The sequence below is a fragment of the Piliocolobus tephrosceles genome, chromosome 7 (assembly GCF_002776525.5).
Source record: "Piliocolobus tephrosceles isolate RC106 chromosome 7, ASM277652v3, whole genome shotgun sequence".
Classification (NCBI taxonomy): Eukaryota; Metazoa; Chordata; class Mammalia; order Primates; family Cercopithecidae; genus Piliocolobus; species Piliocolobus tephrosceles.
In genome coordinates, this window is record NC_045440.1 from 4,631,159 (window position 1) to 4,656,816 (window position 25,658).

The 25,658-nt window shown below is 39.5% G+C and overlaps 1 protein-coding gene and 1 long non-coding RNA gene across 2 annotated transcripts in view; one reads left to right on the top strand and one right to left on the bottom strand.

Annotated features, from left to right (window-relative positions):
* LOC111547379 overlaps positions 1-4,081 on the top strand; it is a 9,631-nt gene extending 5,550 nt beyond the window's left edge. Inside the window, exons 2-3 of the long non-coding RNA XR_002733117.2 lie at positions 2,678-2,733; positions 4,029-4,081. This is a non-coding gene — a long non-coding RNA (uncharacterized LOC111547379). The remainder of the gene's footprint in view (positions 1-2,677; positions 2,734-4,028) is intronic.
* Positions 4,082-8,782: 4,701 nt separating this feature from the next.
* Positions 8,783-25,658, bottom strand: part of AGPAT5 (1-acylglycerol-3-phosphate O-acyltransferase 5) — a 51,233-nt gene continuing 34,357 nt past the window's right edge. Inside the window, exons 6-8 of the mRNA XM_023219096.2 lie at positions 18,010-18,168; positions 13,263-13,386; positions 8,783-11,273 (exon numbers count right to left, since the gene is read on the bottom strand). Of these exons, the coding sequence (XP_023074864.2) occupies positions 11,048-11,273; positions 13,263-13,386; positions 18,010-18,168 (509 nt within the window). The 3' untranslated portion in view covers positions 8,783-11,047. The remainder of the gene's footprint in view (positions 11,274-13,262; positions 13,387-18,009; positions 18,169-25,658) is intronic.

The following is a 25,658-nucleotide window of genomic DNA, read 5'->3' on the forward strand; positions in this document are numbered from 1 at the left end:
CCCAGGCTGGAGTGCAATGGCACAATCTTGGCTCACCGCAACCTCCACTTCCTGGGTTCAAGCGATTCTCCTGCCTCAGCCTCCCAAGTATCTGGGATTACAGGCCTGCGCCGCCACACTGGCTAATTTTGTATTTTTAGTACAGACTGGATTTCATGATGTTGGTCAGGCTGGTTTTGAACTCCTGACCTCAGGTGATCTGCCCGCCCTCGCCTCCCAAAGTGCTGAGATTACAGGTGTGAGCCACTGGGCCCAACTGTATTTCTTTTATACAGAAATGAAATACTCCTTATAAGAAAGTCACATGATGGTTACCCTTCTATCTCTACCACTTTCCACCTCTACTCCTCTACTGTGAGATATTGATGAAGTCTTGATATTTCCTCCTGCTATAGTCATTGTGGTTTCCTCCTCTGTATGGTGAGGCCAACTGTGCTCAACTCCTTCTCCAAGGCTTCCTGCAAGTCTGTTCCCAATTGTATCACTACACTGAGCTATTTAGACATTTATCTTACATGTGACTATTATTCCTAACCTAAAGAGCCAAAACTATTTCCTAGATTACAAGACCATTCTTTTTTGTTGTTGTTTTTTTAGACGGGGTCTCACCTGTCGCACAGGCTGAAGTTCAGTGGGGCAATTATAGCTCACCGCAACCTCGAACTCCCAGGCTCAAGTGATCCTCCCGCCTCAGCCTCAGGAGTAGCTATAAGTACACACCTCCATGCCCAGCTAATTTCAAGAGCATTCTTTTAACAACTCAGGGAGAATTATTTTTTTTTCCTACGCACATCTTGGAATTACCAACTGCGATATTGCAAAAGCAGCTCAGCTTGTTCTTTTGCTGTCGGCACCCTTTAGGGTTTTGTTTGTTTGTTTGCCAGAGACCGGAGTTTTATCATTACTCAAATCAGTCTCCCCGACCATCTGGGGAGCAGAGTTTTTAAGGATAACTTGGTGAGTGGGGGGAAGCCAGTGAGACAGGAGTGCTGATTGGTCAGAGATGAAATCCTAGAGCGTCAGAGCTGTCTTGCCCTGAGTCAGTTCCTCAGTGGGGGTCACAAGATCAGATGAGCCAGTTTATTGATCTGGGGGGGGCCAGCTGACCCTTCAAGAGCAAGGTCTGCAAAATCGCTCAAGCACTGATCTTAGGAGCAGTTTAGGGAGGGTTAGACTCTTGTAGCCTCCAGCTGCATGACTCCTAAACCATAATTTCTAATCTTGTGGCTAATATTAGTCCTACAAAGGCAATCTAGTCCCCAGGCAAGAAGGAGGTCTGCTTTGGGAAAGGGCTGTTACCAGCTTTGTTTAAACTATAAACTAAGTTTCTCCCAAAGTTGATTCAGCCTACGCTCACGAATGAACAAGGACAGCTTGGAGGTTAGAAGCAAGACGGAGTCAGTTAAGTCAGATCTATTTCGGTCATAATTTTGCAAAGGCCATTTCAGTCCCTTCCTTCGGGCTTTATAGCACCTTAATCTGAAGGTGTGTGGGCTATGAAGATGAGAAAATGCTGTCGATCGCTCTGCCTTCTTTCTTTAGGTGACTTGTGAGACCACTACAAACGCACTCTCTTTCAATGCAGTTCATCCCAAGTAATTTCCTTTGGGAAGAATGAAAGGAGCAGACAGAAGCAACAAAAATTTAGCTCTTCATTATAAGCAGATGCAAGAGCAAACAGATATTCTCAATAATTACTATTTGGAATCACAGTACCATGAACTGATTACATTCATTGAAATACACCAATAAGAAACAGGAGGATGTTTACAATTCCTTGAAAATGACAAGCTTTAAGCAGATTCCACCCATTCTTGAACTAGTGATCAAAGAATAGTGGTGACATATTTAATTAGTAACCCTAATACGGTATGGAATCCACTTAGAATATTTTTAGACAAAATAACTGATATGCCTAGTTGACAACATTGTTTTAATTTGGAAAAAAATGTAAATATACCAAAACAAAACCAAAAAACCCACAAAGACAATAGTATGACGTAGTATTCAGTATAAGGCCAATTCCAAATGAACACATCTCAATATTCTCATATTTGCTTCAGATCTTATTTTTTGATTGTGCTTTTTCTTGAACTCTAAGAATTCCTGGAATATTCTTTCAAATCATAACTTCCGTATCATTTATTAAATGTTTACTGACTATGCCATTTACTTTTTTAAATAATCCATTGACTTTGGACTATAAAATTCAAACACAATTGCTTTAGAAAATCTTCAGGTGATACTTAATATAATTATGATTGAGGTAACCCTAAAATGTCATCTCAAATTATGTGTACTGAATCAGTTAAACACTTGATCTTAGCCAAAAGGGCCGAGAAGCGATGAATCAGTTAAACAAACTTGCTGATTGCCTAATCGGTGCCAGGAATCACAGTAGTTTTGAGACACAAAAGTTGGGGTGAAAGTTCCTCCCCTTTAAGTCATCTTGTACATCAGGTCTGCCCCATGGAGATACAATGCCAAAGAGCGAATATTAAACCTTCTGGTAGCTACATTTAAAAAAGATGAAATTAATTTTAATATAGTTTGAGGACAGTATGCCCAAAATATCACTAAAATGTGTAATCAACATAAAGATTAATGAACTATTTTATTCATTTTTATACTTATTTTCCAAAATCTGGCATTTTATACTAACTTCTCTGATTTCAAGGGCTCTGTAGCCGCATGGGGCTCCGGCTGCCATACTGGGAAGTGCTGATGTGGAGGGTGAGTATTGTGGCTTACAGGTCTTAACAGGGCAACTGGGGAAGCTGTTGGCTGCATTGCCTTGAACTCAGTGGTAACGGACGTTGGGGGTGGGGAGGGTGCTGAGGGGTGAAGGCAGAGAGGAAGCAGATGGAGACTGGATGAAGAAACCACCAAATAGACTTCCTTGGAGAGACAGGTGGTAGGGGTGGTTGAAGATGCACCAGGCACTGGGCCCAGGTGGCTGGCAGAACACCGGGGAACACATACGGAATGAAACCGTAGGATGGGAAGGTCTTTAGCAGTCGCATCTCAGGGGACACTGCAGTCCAGAAAAAGGAGACCCACTGCTATATACTCGGGACCCAACCACAACTCTAGATCTCCTGACCCTCAGAACAACGTTTTTGTTCACTGTACCGCTTTGGGGCCAAGCTCAGTTTAGGTTCTATTGCCAGTTTTATGTTAGACTGGAGCTGCCAGTCAAGTTATAAAATATACCAGGAACCAAAATCTATCCACGAACCAGTAAGAGTGGGTGCAGGAATAAAAACCATGTTCGAGAGAACAGAGCCAGAAACCACCAGGTACTTAGACACATGGAGGCGTACTTTATATTGGATTTATTTCTAATCTCATTATCTTTCATTTATGTCAACTTCTAGAAACAGAGGGGAGGAGATATGGAAACAAAAAGGATAAAGATGTTAGTACACAAGAAGAGGGGGTACATTGTTCAGGGTTTTTTTTTTTTTTTGGTCTACTTCATTTCACTTGACAATGTATATTTTGTATTTGTTACATGCTCCATTAGAACAACATACCAAAAACCTAAAATATAACAAAGTTATTAGCTCTAGTATAAGGCAGAATGCCTGTATGGACATGTATTTGTGTGTGTGTGTGTGTATATATACACACACACACTCTGTATACACACACACGCACACACACATATATATACACACACACACTCTGTATATACACACACACACACATATATATATACACACACACACACACATATATATATACACACACACACAGAGTATTTGAGGTGGTTTACAATAAAAGGCACAAATGTAATAGCATTTTAGATAGTCCAGCTACCCAATTTCATCTTGGACTTCTGGAGAGGAAGGCAGGTTGTCACCATCATATCACAGAATTGTTGTAGTAGTAACAAAAATTGCTAACATTTGCGTGCTCAGAATGTGACAGGCACTAATCCAACTGCTTCACATAGATGATTTCATTTAATCCTCACATGCCTGTGAGGTAGGCTCCATCACTGTTATCTTCATTCTATATTTCAGGACACTGAGGCACAGAGATTAAGAAACTGACTACAAGGCCGGGCACGGTGGCCCATGCCTGTAATCCCAACACTTTGGGAGGCCGAGGCAGGTGAATCACTTGAGGCCGGGAGTTCGAGACAAGACTGGCCAATATGGCAAAACCCCATCTCTATTAAAAAAAAAAAAAAACACAAAAATTAGCCAGGCATGGTGCCAGGCACCTATAATCCCAGCTACTCGAGAGGCTGAGGCAAGAGAATAGCTTGAACCCGGGAGGTGGAGTTTGCAGTGAGTCGAGATCATGCCACTGCACTCCAGCAAGGGCAACAGAGTGAAACGCTGTCTGAAAAAATAAAAATAAAAAATAAAAAGCTGACCACAGTCCCTTGCTGGCTAGTGGTGTGGTAGGGCAGGGCAGGGACTCAAACCTAAGTGTCCTGGCTCTGGAATCCACGTCCATAAGCCCAACTCTTCATCTCCTCCCACTCACTCCTCTCCAAACCTCCTTCCCAAACAAGAAACACTGAAACATAGAATGGGTTGTAAAGAACCTTGTGTTTCAGTCATCCGGACAACAGAAAGCCCCTATTTTAAGAGAAACACAGTGTGTTACTGATGGTGTCATCAGTGACGTGACCCTGATGTGCCACCATGCTCGAGCTCAACTAAACCGGAGCAGCAACTGTTTTCACCCTTCTGGATTCAGCCAAGAATCACCGACCATCGAGAACCAGCTAACATCGAATGCATCAGAAAAAGCCAACTTCCACATAGATCCCTTCCTGGGCATATGCTTAGGAGCTCTGCCAAAACCTGAACAAGGAACATGGCAGAGATGACAGTAATGTGCCTGTGCAGTTATGTGTCGTCACAGGAAGTGGTGATGCCTTGCTTTCATTCCCTACTATGTCTTTGGCTTCACTAGAGTCTTTGTCAAGCTTTCTTCACACCATACACAGGAACCTACAGAAATAACTGCTAGCTAAGCCCCTAGCACAGCGCCTAACACAGAGCAGGAATTCAAATTTGTGAAGTGAGTGCACAGCTCTGGCTGCCGTTTTAGAACACCTTGGGAACACTACCTTAATCCCAACCTCAGAAATCTTTAAGGAAGATAGCTATTAACTTTGCCTGCCTTTCTACTAGATGGCCAAATTCCAATGATTACAATTCTATATTGAAAATTATTTCAGAGTAAAACCAAATCAAACAAGGCAAGCAAACAATAACATCATAACATATGTATGGTATTTTACAGATGGCATTCATTCATTCCAGGACACATCTCCCAGCTTCTACTCACATTTGCTAAACAGTTTGACACAGACATTCTTCAGTTCTAGTTCTCTTCAATTGATATTTAATTTGAAAGTGCTCCTTAAGCATCCAAATGCATAGGGCCAGGCACAGTGGCTCACGCCTGTAATCCCAGCACTTTGGGAGGCCAAGGCGGGTGGATCATCTGAGGTCAGGAGTTCGAGACCAGCCTGGCCAACATGGCGAAACCCCGTCTCTACTAAAAATACAAAAAATTAGCCAGGTATGGTGGAACATGCCTGTAATCCCAGCTGCTCGGGAGGCTGAGGCAGGAGAATTGCTTGAACCAGGGAGATGGAGGTTGCAGTGAGTTGAGATCACGCCACTGCACTCCAGCCTGGGCAACAGAGCAAGACTCCGTCTAAAAAAAAAAAAAAAGAATCTAAATACATCAGTTCTCTAAGTCAGGTTCTTTCCTCATCTTTGTTTCCATTACATAAACAAATGATCTCCCACAGTAGTTACTGCTCTTTTCCACTCTAGCCAATGATAAAACACTGGGATGGCGGTGGTGGGTGGGAATTCCGGCCTTTCTCCGCCATCTTCTCTGCGATCAACTGAAAGACCTGACACAAGATGGGTGCAGTTGAGGAGAAAGAATAAAGGTGGTCCTGGACAAATGAAAACTGCTTAATTGTCCGAAAATTATCAAGAACTGACCTGTGACCCAGACAGAAAGTAGCTCTGCATGTCTTCACAGAACACAATATACACGAGCTTAAATAACCAGAAAGATGTTTAGTAACAAACACTCCTTACAGTCAAGTGTTGAGTTCCAACACACTTCAGAAAATAACGGACAATTACTTGTTCACACATTTCAGACAGCAAATAAAACTGAAATGGTTTCAGAAGAACAATGTCGCACACTGGTGTTGAAATTATATAAAACTGTATTTTTATACCTAGAGTCTCAAACTAGTGGGAGTCATTTCCCTGAACTCTATGAAGTAAATACATATTCTCCCCTCTTTGCAGGTAAGGGAAAGATCAAACAGGAGAGGATTTTTTTTTTTGATAGAGTCTCGCTCTTGTCGCCCAGGCTGGAGTGCAATGACGCCATCTAGGCTTGCTGCAGCCTTCACCTCCAGGGTTCAAGTGATTCTCCTGCCTCAGCCTCCCGAGTAGCTGGGATTACAGGCGCCCGCCACTATGCTCGGCTAATTTTTGTATTTTTAGTAGAGATGGGGTTTCACCATGTTGGCCAGGATGGTCTCAAACTCCTGACCTCAAGTGATCCACTTGCCTCGGCTTCCCAAACTGCTGGGATTACAGGCGTGAGCCACTGTGCCCGGCAGGAAACGTATTTAGTTATGCATGTAGTGATACAGCACCAACTCTTTTAGTCTGGGATTTACCTTGATAAGGCATCTGTTGGTACAAACAGTATCCAAAACCTGGCAGTATGCCTGCAGATGCATTACTTCTAGTGGTCAAGCTACGCTGTGGCATGGGGTTTGTGATGACAGTGAGATGAGATGATGCCCACAAGAGGCTTAGGGCACTGCTTGTCTAGTATCACAACAAAGTGAACCTTTAAATTATTATGTAATATTTAATAGCTGTATTTGGCAATATAACATATACATATATATAAAACATGTAAACTTTATCACATATATATGAAATAACTTTTTATCACCAACTTTTGAGATCCATATTTTCCTTTATTGCTGAATTAATGAGGCACCAATAATCCCAGTAACATAAGTCAGAATTTATTCTGAAAATACCATAAAGAGACAAAGAGTTAGTCAAGTATTCTTGCCTGCTGGAGACACAGAATATCAATAGCACCTTTTTTAAAAAAAAAGACATGAACGTTTATAAAATTGCAGAACATATATATTCACATATAAAATCATGAACCAGTAATAATCCGGATGAAAAAACTGATGTTTCATCAACATCAATAAACATTTTATTGAAAGTTTGTTCCACATATTAGATTTCCCTCAGTACATTAGAAGTACTTCAGCTTTCTATTTGAAGTGACTTTCTTAAAAATAACCTTTTTTTTCTGCTCAGGATAACCAGGTATTATTATAGTATACATATTATAATAACAAGGTATGTGTCTTTGACTTCATGTATGACTCCCCAGTTGCTACAGGAATAATTTACTTTTCATACACAAATTGGGAAAGATGTCAAATATTGATGATAAGTATCGAAGAGTTGTAGCTACTCTAAACTGAGTAAATCAGTGATCGTACAAGCACTCCATAATAGTTGAATTAAAGGTTTCAAATTCAGTTAATTACATGAATATTTGATAAATACATGAATGTTCTAAATATTAGTTTGACCAAAGTACTAATCTTCATTCTAATGACTGGATGTTACATAGTTTCTATATAATGTCAATTATACTAAGCGATAATGTAATTTCAAGTTCTTTAATCAGAAAGTATGAGTTACTCATAATGAAAACTGGCACATAAGGAGGGAAAAAAATTCTTGTTTATAAAGCAAGCTGTGCAAAACTACAAGGACGTTGTAGCTTTCCACCAAATACGGAATATCTGCCAAGAAAATATTTTACTCAGCCTTCAATCTAAACACTACTAAAACCAAATTAAGGTTAAAAATTATTTTACTATGCACTTGCAATTATACACACAAAATACTGCTTTGATAGACATTTCTGTTTTCACATTTGTTGTGGTATACATCTGAGAGTTACTGTGTGTCTATAATAAGCAAATTTTATTATTTCTGTATTTCCTTTTTATTTTTTAAGAGATGGGGTCTCGTGCTGTTACCCAGGCTGTAGTGCAGTGGTATGACCATGGCTCACTGCAATCTCAACCTCCTGGGCTGAAGCGATCCTCCCACCTCACCCTCCCGAGCAGCTGGCACGACAGCTGCATTGCCACCATGCCTGGCTAATTTTTTTTCATTTTCTTGTAGACAGGTTCTCGCTATGTTGCCCAGGCTGGTCGTGAACTTGGCCTTATTTCCTTCTATCTATGATCAGTCTAGTTAGATCTTTATATTCAAAGAATATAATTATGAACAAAGGAAAAAATAAAGCTTATGTAACCCATAGCAAGGAAAATTGTCGCCACTCTAAATTTTAGAAATCACATGGAAATGAAACATATGAAAAACTATCAGTATGTATGGTCTAAGAGTTAGCCAGATCGGCACTTTTATTCACCAACTTAGTTAATTTCAGGCATTTGACATGTGTCATTGAGATCACTTAATGATTACAGAATTGTCAAGCAAATTAACATCGGCCATGCATCTTACAAATTACAGATGAATTTATATAACCAAACTAACATACTGCTGAACGGTTTTGATTATTTTAGTGTATTTTTTAAAACTTTGCTCAAAGCTTAGGGAAAAGTATTGTGAAGAATGCAGGGCCAGTCATTAAGCCTATTTTATGTACTAGGAGACTGCTGGTGAATTTTAGGGTCAAAAAATGTTAAACAGCACAGCCATTAGAGACAGTGAAAGATTTTATTTTTTTTTTACTTTCATCCAAACACACCCTTTCCTGAAAAACATAAAAGCATGCACATCGATGGCATTCTTATAAAGAAAAATTAATAACTAAGCTGTAAATCAATAATACAAACAAAAGTTTAAATGATATGTGAAAAGATTTACAGGTAGGTATACGGCTCTTAATTTTAGAAAATAACTCAAGTCAGTATTAATACAGGTTAAGGAGAAGCTTCTAATTTTCCAAACATTTTGATACAAAAATTTTTTCAACTACTATATTTTATAGACCGTTTGTGAGAAGATTAGTATAGTTCTATGAAACATAACATTCAAGTGATCTTATGCAGGTCAGACTGCCTTGTTAAAATAAGTTAGAATCCACATAATTCCAATAGTATTGCCTCTCACAGTTCAAATTTAGAACATATCCATTATATTCAAAATATGTTAAATCCCTGTACTTAACAAAGACATGGAATTGATCTAAATTTTACTTTATAGGTAAGAGAAAATCACAATTCGGCATGAGGAAACTTTTCATAAGTTTTACCCATGCCCTATTGATGATTAGGCCAACTGTATCCTGAGTGTGCATGGATGTATGCATACATTCTAAATCAATTCACACCACGCGACTCTTCAAAGACAATGTTTGAAACAGTTTATTCTCTGGCCTGGGAGAAGCAGTGTAACACAGTCACTTGATTCTCCCTTAATCATTATTTCTTTCATTTTGCTTACCATGATCCAATTGGTATGTTTCATGTGGGCCATTGATATATTTTTGCAACAAAAATCCAGTAGCAGTAAGCAGAAATGTTAACTTAAAGGACTATGAGGAAATCAAAGTTTAAATTATAACACAAAAATAGAACAGGTCACACTGAAAGGTCTTCTCCCATGGGATACATTGTTCCATGGCTGAAAAATGTGATTTGGTTCCTGGAACAAAGCTCTTGCTCTAAGGTGATACATATTAATGTGTAGCTCCACTAAACCTAATGGAAAATAAACAAATTCGTTCAGTCCTGATGAATTAAGTCTGTATTTCACTGGCTTGAGAAGGTGAATTTCTTGACACAGACAAATGCAAAAGGCCCCTGCAGTAGCTGGTGAAGCCCACTCACAAGGACTTAAAGAGGTCAGCTCTGAAAGTGGGCAGCCCAGGCTGGCTCTGCATTTTTCCCAGCAAGTCTACGTGCAAGCAGCTGAGCGGCACCACTGACGGGATCCAAAGGAAAAGGACCAGAGCCCAGTGGGAATCCACCACATTACAGAAACGTGACTTCTGAATATTCTGTTAAATCAAAGAGAAGAAGGCAAAAGGCACATGCTAGTAAATCTAGGCAGAATGTCTGCAGGCTCTCATCACCTTAAAAATCTTGTGAACTTGGGGTCCAACCAAGGTTCACACTGACTATTATGATATTAAAAAAAAAACAAAACAGAAAACCGTAATGTTTTCAAGCACTTATGGCACAGACATAGGGAAGTACTAATAGCATAAATATTCAAAAAGCTGGGAAATTTAAAGTTCTGCTATAATGAATCAGAATCACAATTTTAAGCTTCTTTCTCATATTTTATACCATTTTTTGTGTGTACAGGGTGTGCAAATTAAGCAATTTCAATAAATATTAGAAATTTATTTTGCAAATACAAAATGAGTAAAATCAGCTAATAATGCAATACAATAAAATCATGTGCTAAACAGAGCTTTTTCCCCATGAACACTTTTTACCCTTTCCTTTGAACATCCTGACACTTCTTAAATACAATTTATTTCACTGACTTGTAGAAATAAGCAAAAGATGAAATATTAGCTAGCTGCAAGATACTAAATACTTTAGTAATAAGACCTTACTTAGAGCTGTCAGGTTGTAATAAATTGAAAATAACAGAGAAAGTGAAATATGCTGCAAATTAATGCTCAAAAATGCAGCCATCTGACTTACAAAATACACAATCCCCCCAGCCTTCTCAAGTTGTTGTTAGTTCATGGGAAATGGACAGAGTAGGAGAAACTCCATTTAGCTTTTACCCTTCCAGCAGCCCTGGTGCTAAAGTTGTATTAACCAGGTATGTCTGCCCAAGACCATTGCATATCAGCTTTCGTCACAAATTCTATTTTATCCAATCTTCAACCAACAAGGCTTTATTTACACTCCTTATTAAATTCAGGAAACAATTTGATGTCACGTGCAGCCGCCAAAAATAGACAATGTAGCACGTCCCATTGTCTGGAGACAGCTATTTGTTTATGCTTTAATAGTAACCCACAGGCAGCCTAGTAGGGTTCCATATATCCAGGTGTTCACATACAGCTTCCTTCCAGCATCGGTCATAAGCATGCCTGCAGTCAAACCACTTAAGATCAACATTGATGGTAAAGTCTTCTTGATACTTAATTTGGAATGAACACTTTTCCCAGGAAATCTTTTTCTTCTTTCTGGATCTGGTGACTCATAAAATTCTATAAGCATCCTATAGCCAGAATGAAAAAGGTTTAGATTTTAGTCACTTCAGTATTTCAATTCAAAAAATATCAATTAGGTAGCTATTACATGCTGGAAAAGTTATGCAGGTCCTTGGAAAATAAGGATGAATAAGGAAACATCCAGAAATTTGGATTAATAGAAGTTTCTAGTCTTTTAAAATATCTTTAATATGCTCTATGATTAGTATACATGAATTATATATGTAATATTTCAACAGGTGGTTTTAAGCCATTTTATGAGGATGCTTGTTGTCTTTTAAACTTTTGATCTATAAAGTTTTACAGTGACCTGACTCACAAATGGCTAATAACCCGCTGCAGCTTCTCCTCCTTTTTACACGGAGCTCCTATTCCACCAGAAGTCAAAGGTAGGACCAGCGGTTCTTAGACAGCAGTCCCTCTGTATCCCCAGGAGGCTGGTCCCAGGATACCCAGCAGAGACCAAGATCAAAGGATGCTCAAGTCCCAGATACAAGAATAAAATGGCATGTATTTGAATATAACATATGCACATCCTCCCAAATCCTTTTTTTTGAGACAGCGCCTTACTCTGTTGCCAGGCTGGAGTGTGGGGCAATGATAGCTCACTGCAGTCTCAACCTTCCAGGCTCAGGAGATCCTCGCACCTCGGCCTCCTGAGTAGCTGGGACTACAGGTGCACGCCTGGCTAACTTTTGTATTTTCTGTAGACAGCGTTTTGCCATGTTGCCCAGGCTGTCTTGAACTTCTGGGCTCAAGCAATTTGCCCACCTTAGCCTCCCAAAGTGCTGGGATTACAGGCATGAGCCACCACAGTCAGCCCCCTTTTTTTCTGAGTATTTTTGATCTGTGCTTGGTTGAATCCACGAATGTGGAATCCATGGATATGGACTGCTCACTGCACCTGGTCTGTCTCAAAAACACCTTTATTCCCATGGAATTAGAAAGGCAGGTGAAAGAAGGAAAAGAGCATAGTAATTCATTTTCCCATCTTACATAAGATTTGTAAAGTTATAATAGCAGAACATACCCAACATAATAATCTAAAACACAAAAATACTGAAAGGAAAAGTGCTTCTATTGCTTTATAAATCACACACCCTAGCGATAATCATTGTTTTAAAATGTCCAGACTCATTCTAAATATTTATAAATACTTATAAAATAAGTAGGACGTTAAATACATTTGTCTTTTTTCTGAGAACACATTTTCATGTCAATACATGTAGATCTTACTTTTAAATTTCTTCCATGGCCAAAGTGGTCCTGAATGGCTGGCTTAATAAGTTACATCATGTACACTTGAGAGTCAATGAAAAATAGAAGCTTAAAGTTTCATTTTTGACCTATCACACTTTTAATCATTTTCACCTAGAAAAGTTAATCCAGGAGGGTTAATTAAAAACATTTCACTGTAAAACAAGGAAAAGAAGAACAATGATAGTTTCTTGAGAAGAAAATATATATTAAGAGAATAAAACAATTGGCTAAAATTTCTGAATATAATTAACCACAGAAGACACTGTGGATATAACCCTGTCACCTGCCCCTTCTATTTCCAACAAATATAACAGCGTCATGTCTGCCTGCACGTCAGCACAGTCCTCTACCCTCCCTTGCTTTTCTGTGCACACCAGCCCAGCAGCTGGTCCTCACACAGTAACACCACTTTATGTGACCTGAGAGGTAGGTCCGGGCATCTGACACTGAAAAGTTTTTTTGTGTGTTTGTTGTTGTTGTTAATTTAATTTGCTATGTTATCATGTAGTATTGTCAAAGAAATACTATCAATGAAAGTAGATGGGCCCACTGTAACAAGTTCTTTTAGAGTGATTTGTACAAGTTTAAAACACGATCAGATATGCATAAAATTTGATTTCAATTTATAAAATGTATTCTTGAGACAATACAACTATTTACACTGGTTTCAAATTGTTGACTATACTGAAATCTAGTTGAACTGAAGTTCCGGAAGTGGTGGAAGTGTTGTTACTCACTTATCTTTGATTTCGAACCGTTCATGCAGCCATCTTCTCATATGTTCTTGCTCTTCTGGGACATCTTTTTTGTCGATACGATCAATGTGAATATGAATTTTTGGACATTCTTTGCAGAGAAATTCTAGCAAAGAACAAAAATATTTCATTTTTTACTATTTTAGAACTCATGGTCATATAAAGTAACATAATGAAAATAAGGTAATAGGACAAAAAAAGTTGTGAAATAATGGAAAAGTACAGATTCCTTAGCAAAAATAAACAAAAGTTAAAAAAAAATAAGGATTATAAACTGGTGGTTGGGGGTTTCAAGCTGAAGTAGAAGAGCATGTTATAATTTCTAAGTCGACTACAATTACGTAAGTCATTACGTTAAATCAATAGTACCAAATGTAATTTTTCATGTGACAACTTTTAGTGCTATACACAGCCCAGGCATAGGAAGCTGGAGCCTCCTCTAAGTCCATACTCACCTCTCTGAAGGGACTCCAAAATGCCTACTACCACCAGCCCCCATCCTAGTGTGTCACCTGTCACCACAGTGACTGCTGCCTCCCCACCAGATTGTGAGCTCCACAGGAGCTGAGAGGAAGCTGGTCTGGTCCACGATGGCACCTTTTTACCTGGCACACAGCTGGGGGCACTCACAGGCGCCTGATAATCCTCAACTCCTTGCTCATCGCCTGACACACAGCTTCTCATCACTGACTGCTACACAGCTTCTCGTCACTGGCTGCTACACAGCTTCTCGTCACTGACCGCTGCACAGCCACAACAAACTTGCGGGAGCAACTGCCCTCCTCTCTAACTTGGCCATTGGTTTCTAATCATTGCTACTCTTTGCTTTCCTGATACTCGCCATATATTAACATATTATATAATTGGTAAAATAACCAAAATTCTTACTGTGGAAGAGCCATGAGTCCTGTAAACAACTGTAGTTTTTAAGACTTGCTAATTTGAAAAAAGGAGACAGTCTTTTTCAGCCTGGATTGCACAAGGGATGAGGCTATTATCTATTCCAAGAAAGAACTTTGAGCCTAGAAACTCCCTTCTTTGTAGGTGGCTCCTTGTGGAAAGGTAAGAATGTTAACATATTTAAGTTCCTTGGAGAACAAAGAACCATTCCTAAGATTTAAGAGCTGACTAAGGTAGGGAGGTATGCTGAGTGGGAGACTGAGACCTTTTGCGTCAAATTGAAGATGCGTTCAAAAACATGTTCTGAGCAGTGATGAACCCTACACCCCACTGTCCGAGGAATACACCCCACTGTCTGAGGAAGACTTGTCTTTGCTCTTTCAACCCCACATATTTTCCGTTTTTGCTAAGCACTCTCTGCAACTGCTCTTCTTGATTTCAGTGTCAAGCTCTTAGTAACATGCAGCATTTAGGTGATCAAAAATACCCTGTATTCTTATACACTTCCAGGAGTAAACTGGCTTTAATAACACATGTGCAAAACAGTAAACAAAGAAGATTTTAATTTTTCAATATTTTTGTCTTAATTTTCCTACAGTACTATCATCTGAAAAATCAAAGAACTGCTTAAAAAGCATTTTCAGCAGCAGAACTGTGCCCTAGGGAAGAGCCCACATGGTGGCGTCAGGTAGCCTGGGTCTCCACCTCTGGGGTAACCTTGGGCAACTCCGTCAGCCTCTCTGTGCCTAAGTGTCCAAGTCTATAAAGTAGGGACAATAATAACAACACCACTGAAATGGTCATTCCAAGAAGATTTCAAGCACCCACAGGAGCGCTTGGCACACAGTATGCACTATGTGTTAGCTATTATAGTGTTTTAGCCACATATTACTTCTCACGCTATCTTATTTCTATTTCTGATACATAAAAAGACAGATTCCAATACTCATTTTCCTGCCTTCACTGAATTATCTTGATCTCCAACTCAACATTTCCATAATCAAGTAATCATCTGGTCCGCACTGCAAATCTCCACTATTTCAAGTGCTGGCATACAGACTGTAAGGAAGATGGAACAGACTGCATTTCGAATGTCAGAAATAGAATGCTTCATGGAGTGCAGTGCTCAGGTCGTGGCAGGGCCTCTACTAAGACGTCAGCTTTGGAAGAAGAGGCAGTGCTGCTGTGAGAAAAGGACTCCAAAATTTGCATGGGTCCTTTCGTTTTTCCTAAAACTTACACGTGCTCAGAATGCGTTTACAGCATGCTTTTGAGAATGCTGATTATTTCATTCAATCTCTGCAATTCTACGCAGGCAGGGGCAGTTATTATCTCCTTGTAAGATGAAGAAACTAAGTCTCAGAGAGGACCAAGGCCCAGCGTAGGCATGGTGGGGCTGTAACAGCCAACTCCCTAAGGTTCAGGACCCAGATAGGGACTATGAGAGGAGCAGGCAACAAAGTGGAAAGCAGTTCAATGGCAAATGACATTTAGGAGGTTCTAACACTGAAGGCAGGAAATAAGTGGCATAAATACTTCCTATAGATTTAATAAAGTATTTATATATCCACATTTGCAAAAACGATCTTAGTTGAAGCATAGCTCATATTACATGAGTAAAAATTACCCTATAGCACCTTAGGGAATCTGGGAAAAAATACTCTAAAGTATCATTGTTTTTCTACCTATAAATTTCTAGTAGGCACTAAAGTACATGATACGCTTGGGTAATACAGAAAGTCTTCCAAGTATTCGTATGGGCCACAGGTCTATTTGCTGTAGAAACCAAGTCCCATTTTTAAAGTGACTATTAATCTAAAGTAGATTATAACCAGACCAGAACACCCATCAATTCATATAAACAACTGAAAGCAGGGCTGAGTCAGTGACAGAAAACAAAAAAACAATGAAAGCAGGGTTTTTCAAGCTACGGGTTAAAAGCAACACACTAAAAGGAAAAATGTGTTATTATTATGTCTTATGTGCACAGGTATACATGTAGAATAATGTCTCAGAAGTGGGAATGCTAAATCTAAAATGTGAATGCATTTGTATATCTGAGATAAATGTCCAAAGCAACTTCTACAGAGATTTATACTATATTGCACTCCTAACAGCAAAGTATAAAAACGGCTGTTAACACTCTCATCTCACCCACTGAGCCTATGTCAAACCTTGGGGTGTCTGCCCATCTAATGGATTAAAAAAAAAAAAAAAAAAGGTATCCCCTGTAGTTTTAATTTGCACTTATCTTATGAATGAGGTTAAATGTGAAATGTCTGTTCTTGTCCTTTACCCATTTTTCTTTCTAGTTATCGGTCATCTTCTTATCAATTTGTAAGTGTACTTTATACATGAAGGAAATGACCCCTTTTCTATGATCTAAGTTGCAAATAACTTCCCAGTTTGTCTTTCAGTCCTGATTTTACTCTGGTGTATTTTTCCTTTAATTCAGAAATACTTTATCCTTGACTGACGTGATACGATTTTATTTTGTTTATGGTATCTGGGTATCAGAAAGGCCAACCTTTCGAAAAGAGACACAATTTGTAATGAATACACACATAGGCAGTGACCACCCCAAAGCCACAGTCAGCTCACATGTAGCAGAGGATAAGCAGGGCAGTGGGAGGTTGGAACCCAGGCAATGCAACTCAAAGAGGGTTTTGGATTCCTCAAGGCACTTGCGATGCAGCTGGGAGGAGAGAAAGACAGAGCCCTGCGCTTAGTGCCAGCACTGTAACACACGCCGTCAGTGCCACAGCGGTACTGCGAGAGCAGGGGTAGAAGGCACGGTGCTATGCTGGGAAAGGCGCCACCTGTCACTCTGGGGGAACAGTAGGCTTGGATGAGGGCAACAAAAGAGAGGGTGGTTTCCTGTGGAAAGTAGGATTGGCCACACAAAGTCTTTGACTACTGAATATGCATGAGGTGCAGGAGGACTCAGTCAGCCAGGTTCACCATGGCCGAGACTTCACGCCACAGCACAGGACGAGGCGAAGGCAAGGCAGAGCTCAAGGCTGGAACACAGTCCTCCGAAAGCAGGCTGTAGAGGCTGGCGTTACCCATGAACTCTGCTGAACCAACGGGTTCTTAGACAGGAGGGGACATGATAGAAGTAGCAGCATTTAAACAAGGTTATTATGGGGAGTCTATCTGTTTTTCATTGGTTATGAACACTTGTTTAATCTTAAACTACGTTTAATAAACTAGTGACAATCTTGCTGAACAACTAAATGTCTTGTTTTCAAATGCAAAAATAGGTAAATAACTCCTTCAATTGTTTAAAAGAGAAAAATATTAATATGCCACTTTTCTATAAGAAGGGAGGGATGGTAGAATAAGAATATATCTGACAATAGCTCAAAGGTTCTTAAAACCTAACATGTTTGAAAAAAAAAGGTAACACTTAACTGTATTTCTTCTTGTCACAATGACACCAAATTTCATAAATATTTTATGAAAAATACAGCAAAAGGGCAGCACTAATAATGTGCACCTCAGTACTGCCAGGGGCGTGCTCCTTCTTCACGCCTTTCTCCCCTTTACAGAGCTTTCCATTTGTATGTGTGAGCTTTGAGTAGAAAGAGGCTGGATTAACGACAACTGATTAGTCCGTAGGACTAATACGACAGCCAAGAAACACCGCACTTTGCAGGACTAATGAAATTTCAACTGTTACATCTTAATAACATCTTGAAAAATATACCGGGTAAATGTAATGAAGGAAAAAATTTCACTTAACCTACTTTGCAAAACTGAATTCTACATAAACATATGCACCATATACACCGCGTGGCAGGCATTTCAGGCGCATGAACACACTTACCCGTCATGGTCGGTGACTCTGTTCGCTGCCCTCCATTGTCCTTGCCTTCGTAAACCACCGTAACATCATAAATTGCATCTAAATAATTCTTCATGCAATCAAAAGCAACGTGAGTTGCCTTTATTCGTGGTGTCAGCACATGTTTTAATACTGCAAGGCCTAGAAGAGAAGTCAATTCAGTGTTGTCATTAATTAGTTACAAAACACCTCCGCAATAAAATATATTGTTGAACATCTAAATTATTTTTAAATTCCCTCAAATAAACACACCAGAATCTATTAGTGCCACAACCTCATATCTTTAGGGCTTTAAGTTTAGAAAGCACTCTCACTTGCCTTTTCCTGTTTAAATCAATATTCATTTGCTATATATTGATCAAATATCTACATGTACAAGTCACCATGCTGGAAGTTTATGGCCTATTGGAAACGCTTCAATCTAGTAAACCCTGGCAAGGGTACATATCAGTGCCCTTGCTTCTGGCCACTGAACAAAGGTGAGAGCAACTTGCCCATGGCGACTCAAGATTTCCTAGAAATACAGTCACACAGCACATGGCCTCCTGAGTCTGGCTTCTTTCACTTAGCATGGATCTGAGGTTCATCTGTGTGGCTGCAGGTCTCAGTGCTTCATTCCTTTTTATGGCTGAGTAATTTTCCATCTTGTGAACAGATCACATTTTGTTGACCTATTCACTGCTTCACGGACGTTTGGGTTGCTTCCAGACTTTGGCTATTAGGAATAATGTTGCCATGAACATTCACAGGAACTGCAAATGAAGGCTGCACGTGAACAAGCTTTTGCATGAACATACGATTTCATTCCTCTTGGCTATATCTGACATATTTTTAAAAGGTTCTTTAACTGGGGGACTACCGCAATTATCCAGAACAAATTGCATTCATCAGGTTCCTACTAGGGTTAAGGATTTTGTTCTCCTCTCCTTCCTATTACCTCCCTTTTCCTTGATTAAAATATTTACTGACAATGTAACAGAAAACAGTAGTTCTCAATAAGTGACATGAAAATAGACTACAAAAAACTAGTCTAGATTTTCTACTGGCCTCTCTCCAGGGAAAGTAGCTGAGTAAGGAAGAATAGCTATTACATGGTGGGACTGTCCCACACAAGAGTTTTTAAAATGCAGGGTGGTGTGGGAAAGACAAAGATTCCCACAAGCACATATCTGACTTTAGTCCCCAGGGCAGGGGCAGTTAAACTGATTCACGAACTTGCAACAAAAATCTCAATCGCATACCAAGCTGGGAAGCATTTATTTGTCAATTAAACTAGTTAACACTTCCTTCTTTGCTACTGGAGCTCATCCAACTTTATGAAGTCCAAAGTTTCAAAACATCACTCTGTGGTGTTCACTAAAACAACTAATTACTAGAATCCAAGTAAGTTAGTAGGGAAATAAAGACAGAAAGGTAGTATTTTTAAAACATAAAGGGAAATGAATTATCATGAAAGTTTAAAAAAACAGCTTTGTGACATGAATCATAGCCATTAATGATATGTAAACAAAACTAAAAAAAATCTTCTAATGAAGGAATACACTGGGAATAGCTTCAATTATTCCAAACATTTTCTATATCAAATTCTCTATATCAAATCCAAATCCTACATAGTCCAGGTTTTAGTATCCAACTCTTGAAAAGGAATAGCCAATGAAGATGAAGAAAAACAAGGGGACTGTGGTGGTGACACAGGTGCCCCAGAAGGAGACAGCCCAGGAAGAGCGAAGTGCTCAGCCACATTTGCTGGAAGACACTTGAAAGGCCCAGAACTGAGACATCACTCCCAGGCACAATGGAGGGTCCATGACATCTTGATCGGTATTTTCAGTGCAGTGGTGAGAACTGAAACTCAAAAATGGGTTCAGTGAGGTGCCAATATGTGAGGTGAGAAAAAAATAAACCACAGCAAATTCTTTCCTGGATTTATTAACAAATGGTCTATTAATTTCCAACGGTTAGAATAACATGAGAAGCTCTTACTATTAAAACAAATAAGACCTGGCCCTTCTTGGATAACTCAGAAGTCACTTTCCATTTCTAAACCAGAGCTCATAATAAACTCTAGTCCATACGGGGAATTATTTACAATCTCTGACCAAGCGGTCACCAACTCTCAACAGTGATAAGAGTTAAAACAAAAACAATTTTATAGTAATAACATCAAGGCCAATTAGAATTTCGATAGAGAGAAACCCAAATAATGACGTATTCTTAATTAACTGCTCTAGCTTGAGCCAACCATATTGAGATCTGACTACTTTCCAGGGAACTACATAAAGGCCTGAGCCCAAACAGAGAAATGTGGTAGCTATTCAGTTACTTCTTCCTGGTCACGATCTAGTGTCTGTTCTGGTACCTGCTTTGCCTTGTTTCCCTCTCCAGAGCTCCTGAATTTCTACTTAATGCTAACGATGGCCTAGCATACCCTTTGACTGAGTTTCTCCCTAAGGGTCATTTGTGGTACTGGTTGAGTATACCTGAAATTCTGCAGTTAGTATTACATTTTGGAAACATTATAAATACATGAAAATACACCGGACAAAAAACTTTAATGATCCATGTAGAGAATGTTACATTTATATACAGAATTTAGTCTGCAATGTATTTAATATATATTATCTCACTTGATTCTCAGAAATTAAGTAATTGAGGCTCAGAGAGATAAAATCTTGCTCAAAGTCACACAGCTAGAACGACCTTATAATGTCTGGTTCGGTATTTTTCTATGCCATAATTAATAAGATACTATTCTGAAACTATAAATAAGTTAAAAGATTAATGAGGCAATAAAAAAATTTAAATAGCTACAGGACATGGCAGAATGTCTTAAAAGAGATAGAAGATATTCTCAGAATGTAAAAATATTACTCATACTTCAAGGTTTTTTGAAATCACACATATCTATTGGTGAAAGCTTCAGGAAAAAGCACACTGGAGAGATGCCAACGTGGCGGTATACAGCACACAATGGCGGGCAGAAGGACTTGTGAACAAAGGTACAGAAGCAGGGACCCGGGAGGCCTCTGGAGCACTTGTGCAGAGCAGGAGGGGCTAAGTGTGACAAACACACCAGGTCACACTGCTGTAAGCTTCAGAATAAACACTGATCTGTAGGAGCACAAAGATTGGAGGCCAAAGAACAGACTGAATCTAGGTGCAAAGAATAACAGTTCTAAGTTTCACAAAGAGTTTCGGACATTCAGTCATAAAGCAGCAAAGTCCTGAATTAGGAATGAAGCAGTGAAAGCTGAAAAGATAAAATGTAATAAAGTGAACACCAAATATATACTGAATCAGCAACTGATTGAATGTGGTCACAGGGGAAATGGAGAAAAAAAAATAACTAGGCTTCTGCTCCAGAAGTCATAGACAAGGCCACGCCATGACTAGAGGGGAATGGCCAGGAGCAAGACATGCAGAGCATGCCGGCGTGCACGCACCTGCCATGCAAAGAGAGAAGTGGAAGGGCAGCAGGCAGGGAAAGAGAACATTAAGCTGGGCACGTGGCATGTGTGTGTCTGCAGTCCTAACTACTCAGGAGGACTGCTTTAGCCTGGGAGTTGGGGAGCGGGGGAGAGAAGGAAGGGAGGGAGGGAGGAGAATAAAGAAAGAAAACAGAAAGAAAGAGAGGAGAGAAAGCAAGCAAGCAAGCAAGAGAGAACGAGTGAGGGAAGGAAGAAAGGGAGGGAGGAAAGGAAGGAAAAGAAGGAAGGGAGAGAAAGTGAAAGAAAGAAGGAAGGAAGGGGGGAGAGAGAAGATGAGTTCAAATTGGGCATACTGAGGTTGAAGTAACAAAACATTCTAGAAGTAGTTGGAAATATGGTCTGTAAAATGGCAAGAATCAACCAAAGCTAAGCATGTGGGAATCGTGGGAATGGATAACTGAAGTAATAATGGCAGTGGCTGAGAATAATAAAGGGCAGAAGATGAAAAGGCAAGAAATACAGACTATGGAAACATACACATTAAAAAAAAAAAGGTAAAAATAATAACAGGGAATAGGACAAGTCAGGCAATAAAAAAAAAGGGGGGAAACCAATGTAATACAAACACCAAGGGAAGAGAATGTTTAAAGGAAGAGGAGGTGACATTTATCTTCATAAAGAAAAATAATACTCCATTGTTTATTTCTACAATAAAGTTAAAATTGTTTTCTGGTTATAAAGTTATAAATAATGTCGAAAGTTAACAAACATGACAACTGACACAAATGATAAGATGCTTCGGAGGTCACTGGTAAGTTAGAAGTGGGACACATTTCTGGAGACTGGATGGAGTCAAATACAAGAAAGCAAGGGGCCCAAACTTCTCTTTGCACAGCTACAGACTTAGTGATTTCAAAATGGGAGTATATTTGCAAGCTGAGATAAATTCCAGCAGAGAAGCGAGGCAGACGACTGACGCAACGATGAAGACAGGGTAGATGGAATCAAGAGCTTAGAAACTGTTGACGCTGCCATGTCTAAGAAAATTTTTCTCCAAAGTTTTCTTCTTAGACATGGCAGCTTCAGCAGTTTCTTCCAAAGAAATCAAGTCAAGAGAGTCCACATTAAGATTTTGAAATCAAAAGGGATACTGGGTACACTGCTTCCAGAGGAACACAACTTTCTGAAGGCAAAAAATCCTTGAATGTGAGGAGAAAAAAAATCCATGAAAACCGTAAGAGTAGTCAAAAGGAGAAAAAGAAAAACTGCTCCGCACAGACTTGGCTCGGCTGAAATGAAATGGCCTGGCTTGGCTGCAGAAGGCAGCCAGCATTGAGCTTATGATGTTCTCCACTGCTAAGGAAGGGAAAAAACAAACAGGGTTGCCAAGGGCTGAGGAAAGGCAGGGCAGGAACAGAACAGCCCAGCATCGGGATGGGCAGACCCCAGGGCTGGGGCAGACAAGAGCTGCAGAAGGGCCAAGGAAAGACAGGTTAGAAATGAGCCAAAACCACAGCTTCAGAGCAAGTGAGGAGGAGGGAGAACCAGAGTCAGCTCCATGGTGTGGGTGACCCAGTGCCATTTCCAGATGAGCTTCAAGGTGGTGAAAGCAGAGCATTCAGCCACGCATAGGATTCCACACAAGAGAACAGGACCTCCCCCCAGGAGCCTCCACAAAGGACTGTAGCCCTGCCAACATCTTGATTTCAGCTGAGTGAGACCCTTTTCAGACTTCTCAACTGTAAGAGAAGAAATCTGTGGTGTTGTAAGCCACCAAGTTTGTGGCAATCCCTGACAGCAGCCACAGGAAGCAAATACACCTTCTTAAGGGTGAGAGTGCCGTTACCACCCAAAGCTGAGCAGTAGCTTTCTTGTTTGCTATGCTGACTTTCAGAAGTTGGCTTCAAAGTATTAATTTAATTTCTACTTCTTTGATTATGAGAAAGAAGAAATACTTGTTCAAGTGTGTGGGTCATTTATGTATCTTGATTTTCTTATTCATGCCCTTTTCCCATTTTTCTGGTTTATGTCTTTTCTTACTAATTAGGAAGCACTTTTGCAATATTAAGTGTATTAATATCCTATATTATAAAATATTATTAGCTTGTTATTTGCCAACTAAATTTGTTCATATGATGTTTGAGACATAAAAATAACTTTTATTCAGTTGTCTACAAAGAAAGAAATTGCTTTGTAGCTTATTCCCTTTGTTCTCATGTTTTCAAAGGACTCTCCAATCTCTATAATCGCCAGTGTTATTCTTCCTATGAATAACATGCAAATTCTAGATATCTGGTTTGCCATTATAGACACACCATTAAATTTCTGTTTTCTATTATGAGAGTTCAAAAAGCTTAAGTATGTCACCTTCGCTAGCTACGACGGTTTTAACCATGGCAGTTAAACAAACAAACAAAAAAACAAAAAAACACCACAGGGGCTCACTTTAATGGGTTCAGGTGGCAGATTAAGATACATTTAATTCCAAATTTCTTAAAACCACTAGAAAGCCAAATATCTAAAACAATACCAAGGAAAATGAGTTAAAACAAAACCCTTCGTACAGCTGAGAAAAGTTGAAATATTACCGCAGTGCCTGCACTTCTGCAAGACCCCGTATGAACAGCTTCTTCCTCCATGTCTAAGTTTCCTATAAGAGGTATGCAACTGCTATCAATTTGTTCTTTCTGTGAATAAAACTCAGGTAAAAAAACTGAATGATGGAGTTACCAAGACAAGAAATAGGAGTGTATGCATGGAAGGATAAATTCTATCTTCAATATGCTGAGTTTGAGACATCCCTTTGGGCCAGTCAAGCGAAGCTCTCTAGTGGACAATTGTACAAATAGGTCTAGAGTTAGGCAGAGAGATATGGAGGGGAGGAAGCTTTTGTGAGTCATCAGCAGTCAAGTAAACAGTGGCTAAGGCCATGGATTTAGAGGAAGACCACCATGAGAAACAAAAACTGAAATTAATGAAAGACCAAAACCTGACATTGGAAGTAACACATGAAGCAGGGAAAAATGAAGCAGAAAGAGGCTGGAAAGGAGGCCAGGAAGTAATCACCACAGAGTTGGGAGGATAAAGGAGAACAGCCCCACAGAAGTCTAGGGAGAGAATTTCAGATCAGACCAAAACAAATTGAGGGCAGAGTGAGTACTGAAAACAATGCTTACAACAAAGGTAGACTACAGATTCAGAAGACTTTGGCTGTTACGGAAAGGGGGAAAAGTGGCTGCTAGGAAGAGGAAAACATAAATTTGAGAGAGAGGGGTTTTTGTTGTGTTCTGTTTAATAAATGTGAAAAGGGCAACAGAGATAATGGTGTTGCAAAAGAGCAACTGAAATGACAGAACGTGATGTCTACTAGACAGAGGAAGCAGTGAAAGTCAAAAGAGAGCTGACAGATTGAGAGACCAACTGAACCCTCCTATTCTGAACCACTCCTTAATAGGACATGTGTTTAAAAACAAACTGGCATTTTTTAAATGTACTGTTACAAATGATGTCATATTGTAAGAATCTTGTAAAAGTTCCCCCTTATCATTTTTAATTAAACTAAAATTAAATAAAATTAAAAATTCATTTCATGCACTAGTTACATGTTGAATGCTCAAAAACTCAAAAACCACATTGGTAGGAGCCAGCACACTGGACAGAACAGATAAAGAACTTTACCATTATTGCAGAAAGTTCCATTAGACGACACTGTCATAGGCCCTGGCGTAATGTCATGAACAAGGTATTTGCTCAGTAAGTGACTATCAACATTTGGAGATCCCATACTAAATCACAGTCAAGCTTCAAAGACACCTCTAAGAACACAGCATAGCCCCTGTTTTCTCTATACTTCCCAATTTGGTTAAACTGCATAACTTATTGGTGTATCAATTATCCAATTTTCTAAAATATGGATATTAAGAACATTACCATTATTGAGGACATTAATAGCTTCCAAGCACTGTGAGCCAACTTTGTGTAACTTCTCCATCAGAAACTTGACATATTTTCTAATCTAATTCTCACACAGATTTAGATCTACTTATAAGGCATATGTTCTTTTAAGAGATGAAGAAGCAAGCTCAGTAACATTACACAACTTGCAAGGTGCAACCATACAGCTAATAAAAGTCCGAGTTCGGACTCCAACTTACGTCTGTCAACATACAAAACAGAAGCTCCATTACACATAACCTACACTGT